At 27.8% G+C, this 21,328-nt stretch overlaps 1 protein-coding gene and 1 pseudogene across 3 annotated transcripts in view; both read left to right on the top strand.

Annotated features, from left to right (window-relative positions):
- Window positions 1-9,076, top strand: part of LOC113548556 (protein PRY1-like) — a 28,024-nt gene extending 18,948 nt beyond the window's left edge. For all 3 annotated transcript variants that reach the window (XM_026949498.1, XM_026949500.1, XM_026949499.1), the window contains exons 5-10: window positions 953-1,081; window positions 2,311-2,518; window positions 5,261-5,408; window positions 5,525-5,663; window positions 6,022-6,220; window positions 8,520-9,076. In XM_026949498.1, coding sequence (XP_026805299.1) covers window positions 953-1,081; window positions 2,311-2,518; window positions 5,261-5,408; window positions 5,525-5,663; window positions 6,022-6,220; window positions 8,520-8,671 — 975 coding nt within the window. In that variant the 3' untranslated portion in view covers window positions 8,672-9,076. The remainder of the gene's footprint in view (window positions 1-952; window positions 1,082-2,310; window positions 2,519-5,260; window positions 5,409-5,524; window positions 5,664-6,021; window positions 6,221-8,519) is intronic.
- Window positions 9,077-12,164: 3,088 nt separating this feature from the next.
- On the top strand, window positions 12,165-16,874 carry LOC113550546 (annotated as a pseudogene).
- The last annotated feature ends 4,454 nt before the right edge of the window (window positions 16,875-21,328 follow it).

The following is a 21,328-nucleotide window of genomic DNA, read 5'->3' as shown; positions in this document are numbered from 1 at the left end:
GTAAACAAGCCTGTATGATTATAAATAGGTTAAGCTAGTTAAATTTTTACTTGAAATTATAGTGTGATTACCTACTTAAAAAACATTAAATTGAGTGTTATCAATAACATATCGCTTATAATAGTTGATAACCAACTCGGCATACAAACAGCTGCAAGAACGTTTTTTTTTGCGCTAAAAATCATATTTTTAAATGTGAAAACTAAGAAGGACATTTATGTCATTTTTTTTTTCGAATATACTAAAAACTTATTTATTACACGTGTGCCCTTAATTAAGGCATTGGAGAACTGCGTGCTGAATGCAGAATTGAACACCAATATATGCATTGAAATTGGAACCCATTGTGTTTTGATACAAAAAAAGACAATTGTTGTAATAGTAATTGATAGATATCTTACAATTACGATTATTCGTAAAAAAAATCACCATGACAATAAAAACACAAGCTATAATCGTAATTTTATCAGTTTTAACGATCTACTAATATTTTTGATTTAATATTACATATAAGACCGGTAGATACCATTAGATCATAATTTAAATAATGTGGCAGACATTGGTAAACGTTTTGTGTATAGGTGTATTATATTGTTGTTTATGTCGGTCATATATATACTGCACTACTGCAGTGTATAACGATAACAAATATATTCCTAAAATCCTTTGTAATTGTCTTCGACAATTGATTAAAATAAATTACCCAACTTAAATACACAATTAGGTACAGACAATTTTATTTTATTTTTATTTAATTGATAATTGGGTATATATAATCCAATTTTTTTTTTTTATAAATTTTCCTGATACAATATCAATAATATAATAATATATAAGTACATATAGGCATAAGTAGTATTCTACATTGTTTAAATTGTTGTTACACTATAATTTATTTACATTTGTATATTTGATAATTTATAATAAAACGTATATGTATAATTTATTTTAGAGATGCACAGCTATAAAATCACAGAAAAAAATAATTATTGACAACAAGACATTTATACAAGAATGTTTGGAAGCACATAATCAATACAGGAAAAAACACATGGTTCCTCCTATGATTCTGAGTAAAAAAGTAAATATCTATTCAAATATGCGAATAATATGATTATATTATATTTTAAGTATGTTATTTTATTATGTGCAATTTGGAAATTGAATGAAATCGATGAAAATATTTTGTTAGTCAAATTATTTCTGCCTATTCCTACCGCTATAATAATTTGTTTTTCTTCTTTCCACGTCATAACGTTAGTGTTGAACTTCGTAATAGAAATATTTTGGATAGATTACATGTTGACACGATAACAATACATCCACTCGTCTAATACGACGAAGGCCATTAAAACGGCCAGTCGCAGTAGATAGGGTTTCCGAAGTTAAGTACAAACTACCTCTATAGTAGGGGAAAAACAAAACCGCATAATAAAACGTGACAACTGTGCTTTCACTTCGTGGTCAGCACACAAAATGTAAAAAAAATATTTAATATAAATATTTCTTGTTTCTCTTGTTACTATACATTTTATTTTATCACGTGCATTATTATTAAAAAAAAAAATGATTGACGTACTTGTAGTATAGAAAAGAAAAAAACGTAATCGTTTTAATACTAGCAGTGAATGGAGAATGAGAAAATTTGCATTTACTAGTTTAGCTAATTTGCATTACTCTACAAATCTACAGTGTAGAATGTTATGTTTTTATATTTTATTTATACTTCTGTCTTGGTATTAATTTAATCTTCGAATTGTATTATTTTCAATGCCTTTAGTTTATGTTTGATTGAAGACTGAAGTGTATTATATACCGCTATGTTTTCATATTATTTTCGTAATAGTTTGATTACATATTATGTAACCGTGATATTTTCCAAACATAAACTGTTTCACTGAAAAGATTAATATATACATATAGAAGAATAATTAGTTCATAAAAAAAAAAAAAATAATAATAATCAGTTATTTTTGTAATCTATCTAATGTTTTTTTTTTAAATTTACTTCATAAAAATCTGTGGGATTCAGCTTCAGTCTTTTAGTTGATGGGAAATATAGTTTGGTAATGTCTAACAAAAAGAAACATTACTATGCCAGCTTGAATATTAGTTTAATTTAAGATTATTGATTTTCTTTGAAATAAAGGGTTTTACAATAAAATTATTATATAGTTTAAATAAAGCTTTGGTAATATTGTTTATAAATTATAATATTAATTAAATATTGGATGCCGTTTATATATTGTGGTTACTTCCTTCATAATGATTAATGTATAAATTTAACTTTAAAAATTTCTTTGCGTGTAGCTTTGTAAATATGCAGAGGAATGGGCGAATTATCTAAGCGTCAAAGGTTTACTGGAGCACAGACCTTCGTCGTCTTATGGTGAGAACCTATTCTGCTCTTGGACGTCGCTGCCCAACCACAGGATCGAAGGCAGGGAACCGGTGGACAGTTGGTACGAAGAAATCAAATTTCACCCTTTCGGCCGCGAACCCACTACCCTGAAATCAGGTATGTAATTCGCACGATCGCGTTGATCACCATACGTTATAATCGTTATTATAAAATACGTATACGTATATTATGTACCGTGTTTTATTTTGTATATAATTTACAACGCCGTATTTTCATACTACCTATAGGGCTATAGCTATACCGCAGTTCGGCGTTGTAGGTATATAATATTATTATGTCTGCAGCTCGTTCGGCCAACGAATCCGCGGGTTTAATATCGGTCAATATTCTGTATTTTGTGTGTATTAAACTCGTTTAATATTGTCTAATCCCACGAGAGACAATGATCTAGTACTGCAGGTCACGCCACAATTTGCTGACCAATAAGTATATATTATGCCATAGGTCCTGATCGATGGTATCACCGCTACTGTACTTACGGCCTACGTAATTGTTTTTAATGCTTACACGCGTGTAGATACGCGTACGTCGTAATAATAGCGTACTTCTCTATACTCCAGCCAACGGTTGTGGTATTAGACGTGTGTTAGATAATACTTACGCGGCACCGTCATCGTAATTTTCTTTATGATATACACAACAATATATGTATATATAGGTACGTTTATTATTTGATATAATACTCGCGACAATACAAAATGTAATTTAAAACTCATTGTAGAATGTAGATACTTAATGATTTCATTTCCAATGAAAGGTGTGTTAGTGTGTTGCCGTGTATATAGTATGTCGTGGTTTTATGTACTAATAATATTAACACTTTATTTCTATATATGCGCGTATTTATTTATTATTTCGTTTACTTAATTACTTATATAATGGTATATTATGATGAACACAATAAACTACTATAACTATTAATACGTGCTAAAAGCTATTATTTATAATATGTACCAGCTAGATGAAAAAGCGATACGTTTATAATTCACTATATAGAACAGATAATAAAGTATAATTTTTTTTTTATCAAATGTAGTTTTTAAACTCGCAATGAGATAATCATCTAAATTGCATGTTAAGATAGTAACACAACAAATACGTTTTATCGCTAACTGTCACTATTATAATTTATAAAGTTATAAATTAGACATTAATTTAAATTTTAAGTCGTTATTATAATGCTAACATTTAAACAATATTGTAATATTTTGTTCAGTTCAAAAAATGATGTGTAACTTGATAGGCAAATAAACATAAAAATTATTTAAAGACACTATTATTATGATAAAAGAACAATACTGTTCGAATAATTGTGATAAAATGTATAATTCAACATAATAAACCGAAAGGCTTAACACACTGGCTAAAACAATTAATTCAAGTAAATCAAAATATTTACGTATAAAAATTTCTTAAACATTAAGGACTACATTCAACTTTTTAAAATTTAATTAACATCTAAAGCACAGTACACGGAAGACGATATCGTTTTGAATGACTGTCGATTTGAACTTTGGAAAGCGACACAGACGAGATTTCGATTTATAATGTCCCTGTTGGGTTATTCGTTCACACGTTCGTTCTATACATACTATAATATGTTGTTTATAAATTTTGTTGCTCGGCGACGCGTACAATACTGTTTACCATTGACACGTTTCACTTAATTTTTAAGGTCTGCCCTAATATATTTGCAATTATGGATTTTGCTTGTCTTATATAGTTTGTTAAGATGAAAATTAATTAATTAAAATTAATTTAAGAGTTAGAATAATTCAAATAAGTTAGTGATGGAAACAACTTGACTATATTTTTATTTTTCCAAAATGTATGTTTATTGTGTTCAATTTACATAAACATTAATATTATTTCCATATAAATTCCCTAAATAATATAAATGAGCATTTATTTTAATTTATTACCCACTCAAAAAAGTGATAAACGGCCCACGTCACTAGCTAATCTATTTTCTATTATATAATATATATCGTGATGGTTTAGTCATTATGATAAATATCTAAACTTTTTCTAGTCAAGTTATATAGGTATATAATACTATTGTTTCATTTATTATTATTAATAGAGTTCATAGCAATTCTCATTTTTAATAGTTCGCACTTTTCTTTATTTCATATTTCATACTTTATTGTTTTATTTTTATTTTTTTAACCCTAAATCGTAATTATACGAAAAAAATGTGTATTATACATAAGTATAGGTGAGATATAGCTGAGATCGTAGCGGCGGATTCGTTCGCACAAAAATACTTTCACGCGGAGGAACTATTATACAAATGTGTACCGCTTCGGCGGGTCGCTGTTGTATCTATCAGTTTTACACGAAATGATCATTGCCGGATAATCACGCGCACGCATATAGTACCTAATAAATAATACACATTTATCGCATTAAAATATAATATTATGGTATTGTACGAGACTGTATCGTTTCGACGGTACTCAGTTCGGAACGGCCCGAGACGATGAGCCGCTATTGCACGCTCGCAAATATATTGATCGTGTTCGCCGGGATCCATAATATTATGGGCGGCATCGTCTGTCTGCCGCGGTGTATACTGTATAATGTACTCGGGACACGTCACACGATAATAACATCGTAATGCGATCGCGTGCTCTGCAATCGCGGCGTTCTGACCGCACCACGTCGTCGTCGATGCAGTTCTCGACACCCGTCTACACGTGCGATAATATTATGCACTGCTGATATGCTGTTATTATTTAGTCGGATAGTTCATCGTGTGCAGATTTTATACGTCTGCAGAGTAAACCCGTGGGTATGGCATCGGAAATATTTAATTACCGTTGGCAATGTCCGCAGGTCATTTTTCTCAGGTGGTTTGGGCGACCAGCAAAGAAATGGGAGTCGGCGTAGCGTCCAATCGTTCCGGCCAAATATTTGTGGTCGCCTGTTACGATCCCGCCGGAAATTTTCTCGGCCAGTTTAGAGAAAACGTTCCACCTGTCGGGTAAGATAAATCTATTGTTTTATTTTGTATTTTTCGTTTTATATATACGCGTACACTCACTGAGGACACAATGGAAATATAATATAATATATTTTATACAACACGTTTGGTTTTAGTGGTTTTAAAGACGCGCCGCTCAGTCCTCATCTTTTACAGCTCTCGTACACAGACGAACAGTTGTATAAAGACAGTTTAAAACTGCATAATGACTACCGGCTGAAACATGGTTCCGGGCCGCTGACTTTGGACAAAATGGTGAGCAATAATACGCATATATACATCAATTTAAACATATGATATTTATTGTGTAATAATAAAATATTGTATAGAATATGATGTATTAAAGAGGTTTAATGATTTTTTTTTTTTTTTTTTTTTTAATAATACACCTTAAATTTATAAACGATTTTGATTACTTCATTAAATATGGTTAATAAGTTGCAATTTGTTTGATCAAAACGATAATTCATCCGATATAATAATTTATCAATATCATAGATCTTCCTCATGATATGCATGATGTGTATTATAAGAGTTTTTCTCGGGATGCATGTCAAAGTTTCATTAATATGAGTTTGGAATTTGTGTGTTTATATATTTTATTTTTTGACAGTTGTGTCGCAACGCGCTGACCTGGGCAAAAACGTTGGCCAAAGATGACAAATTCATCCATCAACCAGATAATCCTTTTGGCGAAAATTTGTTTAGCATTTGGTCTTCGAATCAGGTGACGGCCAGAGACGCGATATGCAACTGGTACAAAGCGGGAAAAGATTATGATTATTCGAGAGAACCGAGAATTATAAAATCAGGTAATCATCACAGCACGCGATTAAGCGTACGACGTAGTGGTTCATTAAACGTTTTCTGAACATATTATTATATTATCATGAAAATTATTAGAAAGTCCTCAGAATGTCATCGATTGACGATCTGAATAAAAAACCACTTACTTAGCTGCACAGTTCATGCTGTGTCGATGATTTTTTTTTTTTTATTATTATCTATGACTGATGAGTGTATTTTACTTATCAACCTAAGTACAGAAATATTACTCATCTTTTTCGTTATTCATAAAATATAAAAACTATTGTATATTTAATTGTTTATCATGACTTAGAGCTTCTAAATGTATACTATAGTTTACACAAATAATTGTATCGATTACAAAATAATATTACAAAAAAAAAAAAACGGTTTGTTTTTAAGGAGTTTTATATAGGCAATATAAAAAGTATATGTTAGACACAAGTCACATGATAGTCGTGTAATAATGTATACATATAATGCGTAATGTACGCTTGCACGTGACAATACTCAACTTTTCAATAGTATTAAGCTTCTGGCACATTTAAGAGAAGTTTCAAATCAATATGACTATTGTAACATCGCATTTGTGTTTTATTAATACAGGTTTAACGTGTCTTCTAATATCTAAATAAAGTTGTAATAACTATCATTTGTTGTTGTAAACTTCCTATAGTAACATGTATCTTACCATTACTAGACATTAAAATATCACATAGATATCAATCAGCATAAAATATGCACATTGAACAACCATAATTATACAATAATTAGAAAAATATAATATATATTCAAATAAAAACCCGTAGGCGAATATAATCAAACCACGACCATCGAGGTTACCATGCTCGAGATTACCTATTAAATTTGGGAATCTATAATTCTGCTCACTTAAACCTATCGTGTATTTCATACCTTTATTATCTAGTCTATATAATTGACGGGTTTAAAGAATACAATTAATATATATTACATATTTTAATACATATGACCTGAGTATGAAACTTATAGCACTAAAAAACCGTGAAATATGCGCTATAATATACTTTATTAATTGTAAAATAAATTATAACTTATAGGTAACTGTATATGATATATCCACAACAAACTTAAAAATATTATATACGAAATGTATTCTGTACTTATGTTATAAATTATATACTTAGGTACCTACTTCAATTTTATTTATTAACATTTTAGGAAATTGACCAACTGTTATTAAAATTAAAAATAATTGATAAAGAATGTATCTATTAGCAAATATTAACGTATTTTTTGTTTACTTATATTATGTTGTACTTTTGATAATACTTTTGAAAATAGATCTTAATTTGTTTTATAATTTGGAACTTGATCATGTTTTCTATATTTTAGTTTCATACTTCCATTTTCCATAGCATAATAAATATTTTGAACTACTGACATTTTATGATTCTAAAATCAAATTTAGGGAAGGTTTAAATTAAAAATTATTAAAAAAAAGTTTATCGTAAAAAAACTCAACACAAGTCAAATTTGGTTTCAATAATGTTTTGAAGTAGAAAATTTTTTAGATTTTTAACTTAAACATATTTTTTGTTAAGAACATGAATTTATTTTTGAAGGGGGGATTAAAAAATAAACATTTGGAGTTCTTTTCTTAATAAAAAAAGAGTTGTTCAATTGTTTTTAACAATTGAAACTTGTTTCTGAATATGTAGTTAAATATTTGTTTTATAGAATACGCTATCATATGCCTGCGGTGATACAAAAACTGACTTGATATTAGATATTTTAATTTTTAAACCAGCTTATTGTGCTAAAGGTAACCAAAATGATTTTGGTTGAAAATGGAAATGTATAAAATTGTAAACAGAAAGATCGATATAATGACGTTTGGCTTGAGCAAAAATGGTTGTTTCGTTGTTACCAATTATTAATTGAAAAGTTTAAATAATAAACTATATTTACAGTAAGTGAACCTTTCCAATTTTGGTTGACTAATAACTCTTGGTCGTTGATAAGTCTAAAATATATACATAAAACATAATTTTAAGTTAGATTTGAGAATATAGTTTGTTTTTAGTAATACTTATTTTCGAAACAATTTAAATATGAAACGTACATTACCTACGGGGCTACGATGTAAATGCCATAAGATTGTTGTAGTAAAAAATTACACATACACCCATTATAGTTCCTCCGAAAACGAACCAGTTTGAAGTGTTTTACGTCTAAAGTTTTTTGTAAACGCACAGAATACGATTTCTTCTATATATTTAAACATTTTACAGTAATTTGGTTCACGATCTGTTTTGATTGCAGGACAATTCACTCAACTCGTGTGGAAGGGCTCACATTCCATGGGTATAGCGATGGTGAAAGGCAAGTCTGGAAGAATTGTGATCGTCGCAAATTATAATCCGCCCGGTAACATAATGGGACAGTTTATGGAGAACGTTCTAAAGCCTAATTAGACCATTTATGTTATCTATACACATTAGTCAAAAACTTACATTCCTTTTGTTTTATTTAAATATCTATTTTTATTTTTATTTTTTGTTTCTTACAATCGTTATTATGTATACTAATTTTGAAAGTATTATTATTGTCTTTCATTTTAAATAAACATAATATTTATGTACATGTATATAATATATATATACATATATATACATATTATACATAATATGGCAATCAAATTATATTAGAATTGTGTACTACGTATTACTGTATAACGCGCAAATTACGATGTACTAGCTTATAATTTATAGGCGAATCAAAATGTTCAAATGAATAATAATATACAATTATTTTTGCCAAACTATTTTAATATATTTATATCATTAGTAAATAAACTTGAAGATTTACAATAAAATATTTTCATCGTATTTGCTTTTTTTATTAATATGAATTATATTAGCTATAAATCATTATTATATTATGACATAATCAGAACGTTCATAAAAGTTTTCTAAATACTCAGATCAAAAACAAATGCATTTAGATGAAATTATATGATGTGTTGTAAACAATTCAATGATAATATACACTAGCATTATATTAAACGTATAATATAATACACTATTTATGAGTAGTTAATAATCATACAATTCGAATGTAGACGAATAATCAATATTTTATTTAACCAAAGTATCATTGTTATAAATCATTGCATTATTTATTTAAACAAAATTAATAGTAAACACAAGAGAAACTTTAACTTAAGTATGAAAATATAATTTGAACTATTGAATTGTTTGGCTGGACGTTAATTTATGTTAATCGTACGTTATTGGTAAATAAAATATACGTTTATTCAAATTATCCGTCAGCTCCTAAAATCAATAAATATGTCGATTGAGTTGCCTATCTAGCATCTAGTGAGTATATAAAAATATCATACATTTTTATGCACCAATATCTAATAATCTGATACTTATATACTTTTACACACGTCTAGTACATTCAAGAATATTTTAAGCAAAAAATATTTTACGTGTTTGACAATCAAAACATCTTCCGAACCCCATCGATCGGCACATAAATGCACATTCAATGGTTCTTATATATTATCTTTGGTAGATATAAAAAATACAAACTATTGGTTATGTTTTATTTTTTATTATTCGCAAAATAAAGTAAAGTACAAAATAATATTTTTTTACTTTGCTTAGCAGAATATTTAAAATGACACATATTTGCAAATGAATATCGACACGGCCGAACAATTACGCGATGACTGTAAAATGGCATAATATTCTATCGTAACAAAAACTATCAAAACCGATGATTTTGTTTCATTAAAATATACGCATCAGATTAACCATCAATAAATATGATACATACCGTGGCACGTTTTGTGACGTGTGTAACATAATGGTCTTTACGACCCAGACATATCCCCTTGTAGGCAACAGATATTTTTACATTCTAATAACTTCTGGTTTTACACGTTTCGTCAGAATCGAAATAATTAACATAATATAAATTATAGGCTACTATCGATGATATATATTTATATATATTATATGTATTTACTGTGAGTGAATTGTATATTAATAACATGAATGATACGTAACATTTAACATAAATTACGTTGATTATTTTCAAAAATATTCTGATTTAATTGGTTTTATAAAAATATATTTTGCTAGTCTCCGTTTAAATATAAATAGCTAAAATGACCGTCACAATGTTGATTATTTTAACATAAAAATTATAAAATATATAAAGAACCGTGTTAATAATAGAGTAATTTGTAAATTATTAATTTAAAAAATCAATTCAGATAGCACAGACTAAATGAACAAATTTAAGAATTTCATAATAATCGTATATTGAACACCATAAAATATTTTTTGATTTACAATATGTTTCTGCTCGCGTTTTTTATTAACTGGTTAAGTGCATACTAATACAACACTGTTGTGTTTATTTATTTATAGGGAAGAAAACTGACCGTCGTCGATTATATTTTGTTCATCGTTACCTACTTGATAACATATTTTTCTGTTTTCTATACGACGGAAGGTGCAGTGACCGTCGAGTTTGTTTGTTGAAAAACATTAAATCGATAGACATAGATAATAATTATTTCTTGTTACGTTTAGATATTCTAATATTTGAATTAGTAAGCATGCACAAGTAATAATATTTATTAGTTATATATTTATTTTTGAAGCTCAAAGCGTAGTATTTTTAAAAACATACAAGAATGTATACGTATAATACCATATCTTAATTGACTTATCAATCAGAAAACACGAAGACATATACAAATACAAGTTGTAAGTCGATAATATAATATATTTTATTTCAATGAAATTTTAACTAAAATTAATTTTTTTTTAACTTACGCTTTTAGTAATACGCGAGTTCAATACAAGTCGGCTAATTTTTAACTATAGAGTAGATACGTAAATGATACCATATTATTATTATTTATTTATCCAGGATAAAGGCTTCAACATCAAGACTATTAGCCTACAATATTATTTACATTGACATTTTAATAAGGATTATTTGTGTATAAATATGGCACTTACAATGATGGGTTAATAACAGTCATAAATTTTATTTTTCGATTAAGTTATTTACTTTTAACAATATGTAAATGTCATGTGTCATATGCCGTTCTATTAAATTAAATGTTGGTGTCGATTCCGACCACATTATGTGTAAATACTAAATACTAATGTATAGGTAGTGGATATTTTGAAATTGTTATCGATCATTATTTCATGGAAAGCTAATGAAAATAAAACATTTTTTAGTGAGTATATGTTTTAAAATATATGTTTTTGTTTTTCTCGTCCAACACCTTTAGGGTATATTTTAAATTACGGTGCTTTTATTACTATTAACTTCAATGATTGAAGTCTTTAGTTTTGTATCCATAATAATTAGTCAATAGAGTTTGATATTATGTTGAATACCAACTGTATCTACTTAGTGCTCGTTTTGGTTAAATTATAATATATATTATATTATATTTAGCCTAACCCGCAGGTGACGTTTAATGTCGGTAATAGTGAATTTTCAAGGTCGCTTAGGGACGCAAATTACTATACCCAATCGAATAATTCAAAATGCTATTTACCATACCCTTCTAACTGTAGCATAAATTACAATTGATCACAAGTATGATACACATTGGATTTTAGATATATAAAAACATTACCGAATATTTCATGTTGGGAGTATAATATTTGTAGAGGGATGAAACATTTTCAAACGTTTTCTTGGAATTTCTCCTGGTCGCGCAACTATAATTTTGTTGTCTTACGTGTCTTTTCACACATTTTTGCTGTGAGTAAACACCATAGTTAAAACAATAAAATTCTCGAATTTGTTTCGGTAAAGTTAAAAAAATCGTTATTCCTCCAAAATCTTCAGCGTATTGGCGTATTCGTGCGGGAAAATTGCTGTTAATTATCTATGGTGCGAATTTGCATTGAACGTATAATTATGTTTACATCGCTGGACGTCATAAAACAAATATTGAAGTTCCTTCCCATACCGGTTAAACCCGTTGTTGGTTGATAATCATAATAACAATAGTGAATATTCGCATCGTATATATATAGCATGGCAAGACAGCATTTGCCTCGATATTTTATCTCACAGTTTCCCTCGCCGTTATAGGTATACATAGACGTATAGCTCTTAATACTGTACATTATTATTATTATAATATATTATAGGCAAACGTAGAGCGTCATATTGTAGAGAATTCGATTCAGGTGCATGCAATTTTGATTTGTTTTTTCGATATAGTATTGCTTAATGTAAAAACAATTAGCGAATAATAATAAATAATAATACAATTATTGTCGTCTCTGATTGCCAGGAATACCACTACCAACGATCGCATACCAGAATTATTGAACCAGTAAGTACTTACACAGATATACTTGACATAATAATCAATACAATATAGTTCTTAGGCAATATTGTATTGCATATTTCTGTGCCAGACATTTATGGTAAAATAGAACATATTAATTTAATAGGAAATACTAAAGTGTGAAAATCGAAAATTGATAATAATACGTGATATACAATACCCGTATCGAGCACAAAGCTGGGCACTAACTAGTTAGAAAATTAAAGTTGAGTTCGTTTTAATTCATATTAACTTTGTAACATAATTAATTTAATTAAACGTATAAAATAATCTAAATTAACTCGTTATAAACATTAACCCTTTTCCTGCTGAATTATTTTTTCCCAATTCACTGTGCTGGGATTACATTTTATTTTTAAATATTATTTTTCGTCTTGTTTTAAATAATAAATGTCAATAAAAAAAAAAAAAATGTTCTAATAATTTTTTTAGCAGATATTAGTTAATTAAGTTAGTGATGGGTTCCCAAATAATCGATAATGAACTATTATTTCAGTTTATCAAATAATGACAATTTGGGAATCTTGGAAAATCAAATAAATTATTTTGCTTATAACCTTTTTAATATTTAACATATATTAGTTTTTATTGTCTCTTTAGATTCGTCTAATTATTTACCATTTTATGATATGATCACATCATCGATAAAAGCTTTTGTTGATTTTTAAAATGATAGGACGCGTGTGTGCGTCCATAGTAGTGAAAGGGTTAAGTCACAATTTATTTATGTAGTTTTTTCTTATTCCTCAAAACCAATTGTTCCGTAAAACTACCGAGTGCCGAGGCTGGCATTATGAGATATTAAAGATCACTGATCATAATTTTGTATTAATAATAAATGTGGAGTATGTTCAATTTCATAACACAAACAGTTCTTATATATTATTTCTCGTAAATTATTTATATTAGTTATACCTATTTCTTGCAATACACATTATTTACACTTTAACACTATAATAATTATCTACAATGGCCCATTCATAGATATACGTAAAAGAATGTAGTATCATACTATTTGTATATTTCTTATTTTGTTATAAATAAATTCTGTATTATTATCACTTGTAACATCAACACCAAGTGAAAAAGGCCTGGTACTCTTATTTGTATTATGTGAGTTGCCTATATGAAATAAGATTCAGTATCATTCACGTTCAACATCAACAGACATTCAAAGTGTATATAACATTTACGTCATAGAATAATTCACTTAATTTGTTTGTATATTATCGATATTTTATTATATGTAATTGTATATTTAATTGTATTGTCATTAAATGGTTTGGTAGGGATGTGTACCGATTTTCCTGCGTGTAGGATTAGCAAATGTATCAATACTAAAGCAGTAGTGACTAATGTATACTTTGATTGGTGCTAACAATTTTTTATTATAACAGTTGTATGAATTTAGGTATTTAGACATTAGGTAACCTGTGTTTAATAATTATACAATTGTAACGAAGCTGCTGGAAAAATCATACATGTTATTGCTCAAGCACATTTATTATCAAAAACGATATATTACTGTAACTTAAAAAAACTAATTAATATCTAATAATCAATATTATATTCGTATATAATATAAATACATCAATATCGTTTGTTTGATTATAAGTTAGATATTATAATAATGTTTAAAATATAATTGTTTTTCGTTTTTAGTTTAAATATGAAAAAAAAAGTGTTTTATTATTTTAACATTAAAAATTGGTATGGCAACAGCTCAGTTAATTTTATTAACATATAAATTTATATTTCTTTCAACATAATGTCATAAACCATTATTTTTCAATGTTGAGCACATTTTTCTTCTTGCCACTGATGTTACCGAACCAATCGAGATAACCAGAAAAAAAGTTTAAAAACAAACTTAAAAAAAGGGAATTTTTATGTCAGTTTTTGACAAAATAAATTATGTTTTATGTCATTATTCGAAAATAAATACTGTGGAGACTCAACATGTTTACCAAATATATAAATCGGCCTTAACTTAGATTAAAATATTTATTTTTCTGTCATTATCAAAGATTATTTTTAAATTAAATCGTTACAACAAGTATTTGTTAAATTTAATTTAATGGGTAATAGATTTAATGCAGCATTAATATGTATTGCTTGTGCAGTTCACAAATTATAATTTTACAAACTTAGTAAGTTATCATTATAAAACCTATTATGCAAAGACGATTCGTTTGGTGTACCTAGTATGATATGTTTATTAAATACAGATCATCACAAGCATTGTTAACAATTATTAATTAACTGTCACAATAACAATAATAATATTTGTTTCTATTCTCATCAACAGAATACAATACTCCCAAATTTTGAAAAAGGTATTTGTATCGATGTTAAGAGCTGTCCAAGTTTACTAACTCTATTAGAAAACCAAAGACATACACCGTCCGTTTTAGACTTCCTTAAAAATTCTCTTTGTGGATTTGAAGGCAAAACTGGAAAAATGTGTTGCGCTTTGAAAAATAATGTAACACCGGTAACACCACGTGTAGAGAAGCACACCGAAGGCTTCGGTTCGGAGTTATTATCAAAAACACCACTGAACTTTGCGTGTGGAATAAGCAACGTCTAATGCGTTCGAATTATTAGAGGAGACCCAGCGAAGTTAGGTGAGAACTTATAAAATAAATATTTAAAGTAAAAATTAATTTGTTTTTTATTATTACTTTATTTTTTGACCACATCGTACTCATAGACTAAGTAGGTATAATACGTGCTGAATATAATTCAGTATGTAGATTGTTAAAACAATATAAGTCATTGAGTAAATCTTATTGTAATCAGTAATAACTATTAACATAATATATCATTATTTAGGGGCTTGGCCTTGGATGGCGGCCCTGGGCTATGTGGGTGTAAATCAAAATAGGCGAGCATTACAATGGAATTGCGGTGGTATATTGGTATCAAACAAACACGTGCTTACAGCCGCACACTGTTTTTAAATTGAGGGATTTGAGACTGTAAGAAAATTAATCAATTCACCGTGCATATAATTATTGTATTAAAACTTATGTCTATTTTAGAGGACTGTTGTACGATTAGGTGACTTGAATTTAGATCCTATTGTCGAGGACGATGCAAGACCATAAGATGTTCCAGTTGAATGTATCATCATACACGGAAAATATAAAATGATTAATGACATAGCATAATCAAAGTTAAAAAATACTGTCACTTTTAACGGTGAGCTTTTGTATAATCTAAATGTTCATTAATCTGTGGTGTATCATGCAATATACGACATTTGTACAAAATACTTAAATCATGATTAAAGCACATCATATAATAGATGGTAAATATTTATAACGTTGTTAAAAGAAATTATAATATTGCGGTTGAGGTAAATTTTGGTTTAAATTATATATATTGTATATTTTGAATAGATTTAATACAACCGATATGTATGCCAATGACTTTATAAACTAAAAACATAGATATGTCGAGAAGTTCACTATTTGTTCCCGGTTGGGGTTCCACTATACCTACAAAAAATTACAGTACTTAAGTAATAATTAGTAAGAATATATCTATTATACCCATACATTTGTCTGGAAGAAAAACTATTCAAATATTCAATTAAAAACTCGATGTATTTATATTTTTAAATATTAATTTGTCCACAAATTAGGTATTTTTTTGTACCAATGGTTTTTTCTTGGATTTTAAAAATGAATGTAAAATTGAGTTCATAACATAAGAATAATTGAAGTATGAAAAAAACATAGTCTGATTTTAGAATGTGCTTTTAGGCGTATATGTAAACTTATTTTGTACGATGTGGGTAAGGTTAGTTTGCTTAAATAAAACATTATGTATATCATAATGGTGACATAATATATAAAATATCGATATAGTCAATAATTTTAATTCACTAACAATCGGTAAAATGTATAAAATAAATATTATTTTTATTTAGGTGTTCCACCCACAACTGCTTTGATAGAAGTTCAAGTTCCAATTACGGGCACTGTGGAATGTGCAAAAGCATACTCAACACGTCCCAAGCAATAATAATTGATGGCAGAGTGTTATGTGCTGGATTTCCAGAGGAAGGAAAAGACTCATGCAGGGTAATTGTCTCATTTGATTACATATAACATAACAATTTTTAAATTTTGAATTGATTTCAGGATGATTCGGGAGGTCCATTAATGTATCCAAAGGGAAAACAACTCTATTTGATGGGTATTGTATCCCGGGCATGTACACTAAGTTACCTTCATTCATGGATTGGGTTATTGACAAAATAAATAAAAACGCATAAATCATAAAGTAATAACTTTTTTTTTATAATTTTCACATTTCCTTGCATTATGAAGGTAGTTTTAAATGATTAATTAATGTAATTATTCTACGAAAAGTTCTGTCTATAATTATATACTTTAAAGTCTAAAATTATTTTTAAAAGTTACATAAGAAACAAAGAAATATTCGATTTTTTTTAGTCAAATATAACTTTTAGTGTTTTAAGGTTTAATTAAAGTAATATTAAACTTGGACTTTTTTTACAGAATATTCCGTAAAGATTTACCAATTACAATATTACAATATTTCTTTAAATGTATATGTCATAATTCCGGTTTATATATATATATATGTAAATTCATAGCATCACAAAGACAAGGACTGCAAGTAATTCATATTTTAATTAAATTAAATTAAATTAAATGTTTTGGTAAAAAAGTTTAAAAAAATAATTTTAATTTTTTTTTATCTAATTATTTTCAAACAAAATGAAGACATTTAGAATTTATTTTTCTGAATATTTTACGTTTCATCGTTTTATTTTAATTGGAATAGTGATTATTAATATATTTTTTATTTTATTATACGGGCAAGAGCCCGCGGTCCACATATTTGATAATACTTGCACTTATATGGTATTAAATAATTTACAATTTTTAAACTAGACAAAATATTAAAAATGATGATGGTAAAGAAAATATAATGTTGAGACGTCAAAATGATTAGAAAAATAAATTCTATAAAATGGATAAAACGATATCTTCAATTTTTTTAGAAAATAATTAAATAAATTTTCTTATTTAACAAAATATAAAATTTATCTAAAATATGAAATACTTGTGATCTTTTCCCTTGTGAGGCTGTGAGTCTTATAAAAAAAAACAGAATTATGATAGTTTTATTATTTTAGGAAATCGAAATTGGTAAATCCTTACGGGACATTATGACATTGCTAAGCTTGCGGATAACGGTCATGATGGTGATAACGGACTAGGGTCATTTTTCGGAAAACGGAAACCTTCATGCAGGAACTCGCGCTTTAAATTAGATAATATATGGTTAGAAAAATAACAGCTAATGTGCAAATAAATATTATAGGCCAAAGGTGTAACTGTATAAATATTAAGTACATTTCATTTAATAAAAATACCCAGTTAATCAGTTAGTCGATCAGTCAGATTCAATTAGTCAGTCCTCAATAATTCACATGTAGGGTTACTATTAAAGTAATAAAGCTCTATCTAACAACTGACCATTACAATAATCTACGAAAACTATATAATTATTATTTTTTTATTTATATTATTCACAAGTTTTTAATTATTTCACTAAAATCACGTTGACTTCCTTGTCACACATTCATTTTATTATAAGCCACCGTTCTTTGGTTCTATTGCAATAAGCTAGAAGGTAACATACTTATTTCAAATACACAAGTGAGTTATTATTATGATTTATAATAAATTTAGTTTGGTAGTAGGAACAAAATAAAAGGGATTTTATGTAAATTATATCTAAAGATTTTAATTTATATGTATTCAATATATCCAAATCAAATCATATAAACAATATAATAAATTACTATGGACTTATATCTAACTGATAATTCTGTTGTTCTACACAAGCCTAGATTATTGACGAATTTTTTAATGTACTTTTATAAAAACAAATACTGAACGTGTTGGACAATCAACATAATATCTTCCAACTATCTCGATTTGCGCATAAATGCACTATCAGTAGTTCTTTTATAGTAACTTCGATAGGTATAAAAACACAAAATATTCATTGAATTATATTTTTTATTATTTGTAAATCAAAAGGTAAAATATGAAATTATACTTTATCGTTTTGCTTAGTAGCATATCTTAAGTAAATAGTATGTTTGCAAATAATTATTCATACGACGGAATAATTATTAAGCTATGACGTAGGTAAAGTGTGTGTAATTATATTATTAACATTTTTTACAATCCAGATAAATCTCTATACATAGCCGTGTAGGTAATTGGTATTTTTACACTCTGATAACGTCTGGTTTTACATATTTCGCCAGAATCGGAATAATTAACAAACTATAAATCATAGACAGTTAACCTTATCCATGTTGATTTTTGTATAATATGTATATATAAATTGTGTATTTATAATCTGCAATATTTAACACAAATTTCGATGATTATTTTCAAAAACATTCTCATTCAATCGGTTGTATCAAAATGTATTGTACTAGTCTTCGTTTAAATATAGATAACTATAATGCTCATCATGAAGTCAAATATTTTAACATGATATGAACAAAAATTAAAAATATAAAAAAAATAAACCATGTTAAATAATAATGTAACTTGTAAATTGACAAAATAAAAAATAAATGCATTAATAATACGTGTATGCGATGTGCTTTGTATAACACTGTTAATGTACACTTATTTATAGAGAAGATTTACCGTCGTCGTTTATGTTTTGTTCATCGTTACCCATACTTGATATTATATTTTTCAATACCACGGAAGGTGCAGTATCCTGTCGAGTTTGTTTATTGAAAAATATTACATTGATAGACATAGATAATTACTTCTTTTTATGTTTAGATATTCTAATATTTGAATTAGTCAGCATGCACAAATGGTATTTATTATTTATGTATTTATTTTTGAAGCTCAAATCATAGTATTTTTAAAAGCATATAAGAACGTATACGTATTATAGTACTGTACTATGATTAATTCACCAACCAGAAAAAAATAACAATACAATTATACGTTTTAAGTTAATACAAAATATTTTAACTAAAATTTATTTTACACTTACGTTACAAATATTAAGTTTGTTCAATTGAAATCGGCTAAAAATGCTAACTATAGGGTAGATACTATATTATTGTTTATTTATTAAGTTAAAAGGAATCAACACATTAAGAGTATTAGCCTACTATTATCTTTACATTGACATTTTTAATTATGTTTATTTGCTTTCCTGTATGTATAAGTGTATAACTATATGATGGGTTTGCAGTCAAACGTTATATTTTTTAATTAAGTTATTTGCTTATAACATGTATATGTTATATGCTACGTGCCTACATTTTGTCCTATTATTAAATTTTGATGCTGACACTGACCGCATTATGTGTAAATACCACTTCATGAATATTTTTAAATCATTATCGATCATCTTTTTACGGAAAGCTAATAAAAAAATGCATTTTTTAGTAGGTAGATGATTCACAATCTGTGTTTTAGTTTTTCTACTCCAACACCTGTAGGTTATATTTTAAATTGAGTTGCTTTGGTTTTAATGATTGAAGTCTTCAGTTTTGTATCCAATTAATCAATATAATTTAATACGTTAAATGCCAACTATAATTACTTGGTGCTTGTTTTGATTAAATTATAATTTATTAAACTTATGTACATTTAGAATGTGATTTGGCTGGTAGACTAAGTATATTATGAATATGGCGAGGTGTAATGTCGGTAATAATTAATTCAAGGTCACATATTATAGGGACGCAAATTACTATACCTAAAAGATAGATATGCCAAGTGCTACTTACCACACTGTTTTCACGATGTGTCCGCTGTAGCATGAATTACTATCGACCACAAGTATGGTACACATTGGGTTTTAGATACATAATGACATTACCGAATATTTCACGCTAAGAGTATAATTCGTAGTGGGTGGAAATATTGAGATAATTTCTTGAAATTACTGCTGGTCAGTGATAGTCTCACAACTATAATTTCGTTGTTTAATGTACCCCTCCTCCCGTTTTTTTTCCGTTAGTAAACACCATAACCAAAACAAAAAAATATAAATCTGTCTCGGTAACAAAATCTTCACCATTCCAAAAACTGTAGCGTATTTGTATATTCGTGTGCACAAATTGCTGTTAATTACCCATGATTCCGGTTTGTCTCCGCCGGACCCACTCCATTGGGAGTGTCGTCCACATATGTGAAATTTATCTTCTTAGAGAAGGGGGTAGCAGCGTTCTAGACGATCTCTACCCTTCCCAAGTGAAAAGACATTGATAAAATGATTCGAATTTACACTGGATGTATAAATATAAATAAATATGTATAAATATGTTTACATCACGTGATGTCACAAAACAAATTTTGATGTCCCCCATTCCGGTTAAACCCGTTATTGATTAATAATCATAACAATAGTAAAAATTCACATAGTATAGATATAGCATCGTAAGACAGCAATCGTCTAAACATATTTTTGTCTCGCAGTTTACCTCACCGGTATCCGTATACGTAGACGTACGGCTCTACATATTGTACATTATTATTATAGTCAAACGTTGAGTGTCGTATTGGAAAGTAGAGAATTCGATTCACGTAAATGGAATTTCGATTTGTTTATTCAATAGTACGACTTGACATAAAAACGATTAGCGAGTAATAATAATACAATATTATTGTCGTCTTTAATTACGAGC

The sequence above is a fragment of the Rhopalosiphum maidis genome, chromosome 4 (genome assembly GCF_003676215.2).
Source record: "Rhopalosiphum maidis isolate BTI-1 chromosome 4, ASM367621v3, whole genome shotgun sequence".
NCBI classification, from domain to species: Eukaryota; Metazoa; Arthropoda; class Insecta; order Hemiptera; family Aphididae; genus Rhopalosiphum; species Rhopalosiphum maidis.
The sequence above is the reverse complement of the archived record's forward strand: the minus strand, read 5'-3'. Positions and strand labels throughout refer to the sequence as shown.